This window comes from Muscardinus avellanarius (genome assembly GCF_963383645.1).
Source record: "Muscardinus avellanarius genome assembly, chromosome: 15".
NCBI lineage: Eukaryota > Metazoa > Chordata > Mammalia > Rodentia > Gliridae > Muscardinus > Muscardinus avellanarius.
Window position 1 is genome coordinate 71,918,650 of NC_137801.1, and position 8,597 is coordinate 71,927,246.

The 8,597-nt window shown below is 40.0% G+C and overlaps 1 protein-coding gene across 1 annotated transcript in view; it reads right to left on the minus strand.

The window, feature by feature from the left end:
• The window catches only part of LRRTM4 (leucine rich repeat transmembrane neuronal 4), a gene marked incomplete at both ends in the record, with an annotated part of 764,724 nt that extends 762,515 nt beyond the window's left edge, over positions 1-2,209 (minus strand). The window contains one exon of the mRNA XM_080711809.1: positions 734-2,209. Coding sequence (XP_080567935.1) covers positions 734-2,209 — 1,476 coding nt within the window. The remainder of the gene's footprint in view (positions 1-733) is intronic.
• Positions 2,210-8,597: the final 6,388 nt, after the last annotated feature.

Sequence of the window (8,597 nt, forward strand, 5' to 3'; positions counted from 1 at the left end):
TTTAAGTTTCATTCTTATTATATACAAATAAACAGCACTTATAAAACCCTCTGAGAAGTGATCTGTGTCCCAGTAATTAAAAAAAATAATAAAAGGAAATGAGAAAAAAAAAGATAAAGAAACCCTTAAAAGCTAAATCTCATTACACAGTAGGCCTCTGACAATCTAGATGCTGGTATAATGGCAAGGGACAGGGTTGTGAGATTCCTGTTGCATGCTTTAATTAAAACTAAAAAATTTACAGCAAAATCAACCATTGGGTAAAGTGCTCTTTGGTTTAAATCTTCTTCATTACCTCCTGGAATTTTGGTAAATTCACTTTGTTTTTAAATTAAGCTGGTCCCTCCTTTACTCCATTACACAAGTCAAACATCAAGAACCAGGCATAAATTTTAGAATGAAGAGAGTTTTGTTTGTGTGTATGTGTGTTTTTAAGTCCCAACCCCCTTATACAAACTGTTAAAAAAAAAAACAGGTGTTTTAACATAATGCTTTATTCCAACTTAATCTCATCCTTGAATGAACTTCCTTCAAGTTTCAACCATTAAAAAAAAAAAAAGCAGTCAATTTCCTGGTGGTTGTAATTTAATTAAGTAACCCTTCACACTGAGCAAAACCCAAAAGCAAAAGGGTCATTAATCTTTCTAGTGATTAGAGACACCTCTAGAGCTTCAAACATTTACCACTCCTTCCCCGCAGTAGAAATGCTTTTAGGAGGATCATTGATTCATACCTCGCATTCTCTGGAGCCAGAGATGGTATATGTGCAGGGCCCAGATCCATTAACCGATATATCCATGGTCTCAGAATTTGTAGGCTTGTAGTCCACATAATACTCCTGTAAAGGGGAATTCATCTGTCTTTCTGACTCTCTGGCCTTTTTCCGCCGCCTCTTCATAAGAGAGTGTTGCTGGAGCTGTTTCATGCTGGCTGGGTAGCGTTTCCAAGACACATATATGACCAAGAGGATCATGGCTACCGAGAGGAAGAGGGCCACGCTCCCCGCGATAATTTTGTGAAATGACACGTGCTCGTATTCTTGCTCTGCGCCGGGAATCTGGAACCCAGGGGAAGAGCTTGGTGTTCCCAAGGTGGGTTGGATGGCATCAGGTTTGAAAATGGTGGGTTTAGGGATAATCAGGGGCTTCTGGGGCGTTTGGGGCATCAGGTGTGACCGCTCCGTATTGACCACCTGGATCTCAGAGCAGATGTTGTAAGTTTCCACGGCATCGCTGACCTTCTCGCCCTGGATGTGCTTAGGTCCCGCACATATCATGGTGCTCTCCTTGTTACCTTTGAAATTCTTCAGCCAGTAATAGAGAGGACAAATGCTCCGGCTGCATTCCCACATATTTCCAGACAAGGTAATGGATATTAGTGATATCCACGCATTGACAGTTTCCTGGGAGACGTTGGTGAGCTTGTTGGAATCCAAATTCAATTTTTGCAAATTGGGGAGACATTTGAATGTGCCTGGCTCAATGCCTTGGATGTCATTCCCTGATAAATCCAAGTTGTGTAAGGAACTCCAAGTCCACGTCAAGCCTTGGCTAATGGAGCGGATCCTGTTCCACTGTAAGTAAATCGAGCGGAGGTTGAAGAGACGTGGGAAGTGAGCAAAGTTGATCTTGGAAAACTGGTTGTGCTCCAGGTGGAGCTCCTTTAATTTCAAGAGGCCAGCAAAAGCATTGCGGGAGAGGCTTCGAAGACGGTTGTAACCCAAATCCAGAAAGTCAAGGTTCCGACAGTCTTGAAAGACTCTTATCGGCACAGTTTTCAGTGAGTTGGATCTCAAATGCAAAATGATGAGTTTCCGAAGGCCTTTAAATTGTTCCGATTGCAATGTCTGGAGTTTATTGTAGGACAGGTCCAGGTTGCGGAGATTGGGAACAGGGTGAAATGTTTTATTGTGCAGATAGGTAATTTTGTTGGAGCTGAGAATTAATTCTTTGAGTCGGCGGATCCCTTGAAACGCATCTTCATCCACTGAGCTAATATAATTATGGTCGAGATAAAGCCATATAAGCTGGTTAAGGCCGGCAAACTGATTGGATTTCAGCTTCTGAATGCTGTTGAACCTTAATGATAAGCCTTGTGACCCTCCAGAAATGTTCTCAGGGATATCTGCAAAAGCATGAGACTCACAGTACACAATTTTGCCATCGCATCTGCAGTTCTTCGGGCAAGCTCTCTGAGCCCCCGTGAGCATAACAAGCAGCAGCGTAGAAAGTAGCACCAGAACCACGCTCATGCCTTTCAGCTGCGTAATTAAATGGAAACCTACAATATTAAAAAGAAGACAGTTGCACATTGTGAAGCTATTAAATAACATCACCACCAGCTTACCCGTACCAGGGGCATTCTGTCTCGCGTCACAATGGGACAGCTGATTTAAGACCACATTTAGCACAGAAAGCATCATCTTCTTCAGAGCTGCGTGTTGGCTGTTTGGGTTTCATTCTTTCTTCCTTGATCTTCCAACCACCACAGTGCTGTAGGACTAAGGAGTTCCTGAGAATTTCAGCACTGAAAAGCACAGAAGCTTTCTTTTCACTGGAGGCTGACATTTTAATAACAATCGTATTTTGGCTAGTTACTGTGTTGAGCAAAGGGGTCCCGAAAGGAAGGGGACTGCCACAGCACTGTGACTTGGTAAACCTGGTACCAGCACATCCTGCTCCTTGAGCAAACAGGCTGTGATTTAGCCAAGGGGCTTCAGGAAGCTGACCAGGTCGTCCAAGTTTGTCCTGCCTGAATTTGTAGACTTATTGCATAATAAGATGGTAACTGAGGAGCTTTGAAAAAAAATGGCACCGAGACTAATCTAGGCAGCCCACGAAGTATGGTACAGAGACTTAACAGAGTAGGCACTCTCAATTGGTCAGCAGATGTGTTGGTATACCATGACTCCCTCTCCAGTGATAACACCAGGCTGGGAGACATAACCACCCCTAGCCCAGCACACTCCAAAGTTCAGATTGTTAAAATCACGTCCATATTTGCATAAAATGCAAAACAGTCCTGTGTAGGTTAGTTTGCTGTTATTTTTCAGAGAGCTGCTTTTTGCAAATGTGACGGATGAGCAAGGGAAGAAACAGCAGGCTACTGTCCCCCTGCTCACCATCCTGACCCACTCAAATTTCTCACTGACTTTTTTTCTCTCTCTCTCCTGCCTCCATTAACTTCAGAAAGCCTGCAAAGTTGCAATCTATTGGCACTTAGGCTGCATTTCGAAGCCATCGCATGTTAAGGGATTTCTTTCCTCTGTCCACAGTAGATTTATTATTTCTTAATGGTGTGTGTGTGTGGGGGGGAACTACCATGTGTCCTGCAGTTTCTGTTTTTCTTTAATGTTCATATTTTTAACCCTGAGACAATCAGCCAAACCCTAATGTAAAAATGCTCCTTCTTCTCAAACAGTTAAGTTTTTTTTTTTTTTTTTTTTTAATTTAAAACTCGATCTTGCTCTGTCCTCTTGCCAGCCACAGACTCATTGAAATACATTCCAGCTCTCCCAGACAGGAGAAGGAGGGGGACGGGAAGCCAGTCACACTTGAAAAAAATAAGACTGGCAAATGACTGCTGGAAATTTGGACGCTGTGTTCAGGATACAGCTTCAAAGATAAAACAAGCCCTTCTGCAACCTTTGCTAAAGTAAGGACCCCACCCCTACACACACGTACACACACATACACAAACACACAACACACGCAGTAAAGTGTTCGCAGTCTTCCTGACGGCAACCAGAAATACAAGCGTGGCTAATATGACCAAGAAACAGAAGCGAACCCTGTATTTATCTCATGCTCAATTCCCAAGCTGTGGATACGCAGACGGTAGAGGCAGTCTTAAAGATCTTTCTCTAGAGTCTGCTTAAGTCCGCGTTATGCATTTAAGAATTAAAAAAAAAACACTGCAAAAAGGAAAATGATCTAAAAATATTATCGCAACTCCAGTGAGTCAAACTGGCAAACTCTAGGCTGCTGCTTTTTGCCTGTTTCCACGTCTTTTATCAGCTAATGCAAGGACGGAGGATAGGCAGGCAGGCAAGGGGATCATCGGCTGTGCTAAGAAGGAAACAAAAGTTTACTTACCCATCCTTTGTCATCCAAAAAAAAACGTTTCCTCCCTCTCAGCTTTCTTCTTGTTTGGTCTCTCTTGCCGAAACCACCACCACCTTCATGGCACGGTGCGACTGTCATTCACACCATCCTCAGCCGGTATGAGAGCTAGTAGCCCCATACAAACTTCCCCGGAGAGGACAGGCAAAAATATATCTGTACACATATATATTTAAAAATTCAACACAGGGTGAGATGAAGGGGTAGGGAAGAGAAAGCCATTTGGGGGGGGGGGCTCCGGGGGAGGGGGGCCTCTAGGCTCTGAGGACCATTGTGTAATTCACCAGAGACCCATCAGCAGTAATTGCCAATCTGTGCAAAAGAGCGACAGCCCATCTCGGAGGTAACCAACTTCTCTGCAAAAAGAGAGGAAAAAAAAAAAAAAAAAAAAAAGGAAAATCTTCAGAATACCTGGCATTCCTTATTGTGCTGGCTTTTGCCATCCCCAGATAAAGTAATTCATCTTCTGGGTTGTTCAGTCCTTGAAGCAAGTAGGCCTCCTGTGCTGTAGGAGACCCCCGTTTAAAAGCTATGCAGGCTAGGTTTATCCATTTAGCTGGTCAGGTTTAAAGTGTTTTGTAGCTGTGCTGAGAGGCAGCCCTTGTCTAATTCAGAAGGCTTTCCAGAGACTGATGATGCTCAGAGCTTGTTGGTGCTAATGCTTGGGTTTGTGATACACTGAGTGCCCTCCGCTGGAGAAAACAGATTGCACATTAAAGACAGGAACAAGTGAGCTTGTCAGTGGTGTGCAGCCTTCTCTTGCTCAGAAAGGGAAATTAAAGGCACAGGATCGCTTTTTTTTCCCCTCCTCCTCGCCAATAATATAAATGATGAAACGTTTATGCCAAAGGGTTCCTTCTGGTGAGAGCAAATATTAGGTAAAATCTTGCTTCTCTGAATACTATTACATAATAGTTTTGAAAAGTTGGCTTGACCTGATTTTTTTTTTTTTGTATGCACTTGTCACAGGTCATTTATCCTATTCTTTTCAATGACATAAATAATTTGAACTTTTATTTATTATTGCTGCTGGTTTGTGTTTGTTTATATTTTAAGCTAATCACAAGGGAAGGCAGCCTTACTGTCAGGAAAATGCAAAGGGACCAAATTTCAATGGAGTTACATTTAAAATTTTTAACTCTAATTTTTACATTTTCACCCTTTGACAATAACATCCAATCTGCAATTTTGGACATTTTATTGAGAAGTGTAGAACATAACTTTGTGAAAGTTCATATTTTTAGCCTCAAAGTAATTGTTACCTCTACTATTTCAGCAACTGGGATGGTAACTGAGACAAAAAGTTAAATAGAAGTGGAATTCCAGCTTGGAATCCTTGGGGCAGTCACTGTCTCTAAATTCTTTCACCTGTAGGGTCCACTTTTTCTTATGCAAATCACCATTGTGATGTGTATTTCCAATAAAACAAAAGCACTCCAGTTCCTCATTATTATGGTATTCCTCTAAAATTTGCAGAATAGCCTCAGAATAGGAATGATAGGATACAAAAAAAGAAAATCAGATATGTAACTTAGAAAAATCCCATAGTGTTTAAAACTTCTACTGAACATTAACTTATACATACAATGCATCCCTTCCATTTCATTCCCGATTTTTGCTACCTAAGTTCATAATTCCCTGGAAGATACCAACTTTTAAAGTAACCCAGGCAGAATGAACCAATGTGATGCGGAGAGACTGCGAGGTAAGATTGCTAACCTAATTTAGCAGATGTGAGAACTTTAAATGAATTTTACATAAGCATCTAGAATTGCCGAGGATCACTGCAAATGAATATTTTTAGAAATACCTTGGTTTTAGATTATTTGCCAAAATATTAATAATTAAAAGAGGCTTATCATGTGAATAACACACATAATTTGACTGAGATTTATGAGAAGGCATTCACTGGCAATTGTCTAATTACTGAGATTTCTCAAGGAACAGAAAAGGGATAATATGTCCCCCAAATATATCCCTTTCCCATTAACTGATACCTGAATTTCTATTTTAGAAATGTGTGCCTTTGGCTTAAAGCTTAATACCTATTAAAATGCAAATGCACACCACAAGAGGCAATATTATTGTGGTTACTGAAAGGAAATAAATCAATATAAATGATACTCCTACAATTTGCTCAAAGTATTGCAGTTTACAGAGAAACAAATTCCACCCAAATATTCAGTGGTCCATGATTGATTAATTAAGCGAAAAATGAGGTATTCATAAAAAAATGCATGTTGCCATTATAATTAACAAAGTTTTGCATTGGCTGACAGGAGAGTGTGACCACCAGGTAGAAAACAGGAAGAAAAGCACAAGGGCAAATGACTGACTCAAATCACACAAGATGAAAGAGAGTCCAGCTTTTTTCATACATATTTTCATCTGCATGGGGGCAAGATCAAATGTTCAGAGAAGATTTTTCCTAGAAGATAGATTCCGGATGTTTATAGCTTTTGATAGTAGATCAGAAGAATCTCAGGATGTTCCCTATGTTTATGGTATAATAATTGGCTAGCATGCAAGTTTTGTGTAAAATATCAAGATAGACTACATACTGTATGCCCATGTAGGTACAAGTGTAACAGTGATAGTGGCTCTGTCGCTGTGTTTTATGTTACCTTTTCTTGATTAACTCTACTTTTTGGTTAACTCTACTTTTAAAGTTGAGAAAGACACTAATTGCTAGCATTAGCTATTGCAGAATAGAAAACTAGAACATCCCTAGTCCTCTAGTCCCGGACCTCGTAATCAGAAATCTTTCTTCGGTTTTCCAGAACTTGGAATGTCTGATAGTTTTCATATAACATCAAAGTGTGGGACCAAGGATTTGTTCATCCTATCCTTTAAATATAGGTGGAATGGTGTTTTCTTTGCAGGGAAATATTGTTGTTGGTGTTTTTTTAAATACAGGGACTGGACTAGGCGACAAAGGTCAGCTATTATCTCAAGTATAAGCAAAAAAAAAAAAAAGGAAATCATCTCCCAAGTGATGGGGATGATTATAAAGCCTGTTGGCAAGTCTCAGCATGCAGCCTGCTTGTCTGTTACCCCACTCCCTCCCTTTCCTCTCCAGTACTTGGGAGTCCAGGTCCAGTACCAGGGAAAGCCCTGCCCAGTACTTGGACAGATCTTTGTGTAAGGGATGTTAGCACTCTGCCATCTCTTCAGGTGCTCTTTGAATAAACCTTATTACCTTCCTACCAACTCTCTTCTCCTGAATATTGGACTCTTGAGGACAGACAGATAGATTTAGGTCTGCTAACACTAAGTAATATGCATGATTTTATAAAGGATGTAGACAAAAATAAGTTATAGGTGTCTTGAACGCTGAGGATACAGTAGGCTCAAGAGAGTTGAAATTGGCAGAGGATTTTGTGTGGAAGATTTATTTGGAAAAATCTGTCCTGATATTACCTTCCCCCACACTTGAAAACACATGCACATATGCACACAAATAAGCAACCTTCACCCAAGGGAAAGTGGTAAATATCTGAGCTTCTTAGCCCAACTATAGAGATAGGGACTTGTACAGCTTGCTTGAAGAGCCTAATATATGTTTCCAACAGTGACCCAATAGGCTGCAATAGTATCTCATTCCTATTGGGAAAAAGAAAATAAATGTTTTCCAGAACAAAGGAGAGTTTCTATTGTGTTGGAATTGACTTTTACATTAAGAATTTATCTGGATAAAAATATGCACGTATGTTTTCTACGGAAGAGAGGATGGCTATGTGAGAAGTCAGCTTGGAGCCATTTTAAGCCCTGATGAGACCCCCAACTGAAAGAGTCTCTTTGATTGCACTGCCAAAGCAAACAGAGAAATAAACAAAAATAAACAGAAGCCAATCAAGTGTGGACAGGCACCAGAAAAATGCAGAAAAATAAACATGTTTTACCATCATTGTTAATGGGGCTGTTAAAGGTCTACCATTGCATACATTAAAAAAAAATACCTTTAAAAATCTTTGGAAAAGATTGCAAATTATATTTCACAATAGATTCAGTCAACTAAGAAGTTTCATGGGAAAGTCAGAAATATCACTAAGTGCGTGGAAGGTAAGCAAGATTGAGAGAAACAGACCAGACCTCTCTTTCCTAGGTAGTAGACATTCATAGCAATGGTTCAACCTGGGGACCTAGGGAAAATTCTTTGGACTTATATAAAGTACGAGGTAATAACCAACATACTGGAATTAATATTTTCATATACTGACTTGATACTTCATGAACTAAGGAGATAATACTGTTTTTTCTTACTCTGAGGAGCTTGAAATTTACCATGGTGAGAGTATTAAAAACTCAGAAATCAGCCAAAACTGTAAATTAAGGTGTGATTTATTGTTTTGTTATGTGTCTCTAAAAACGATGGAGAAAATATTAATAACAGATTCAACTTTAAAGTGTATTATGTACAAAAATTGAAAAATATTTTCCAATATTTAAAATCTGTTTGCTGGTTGAACAAATAAC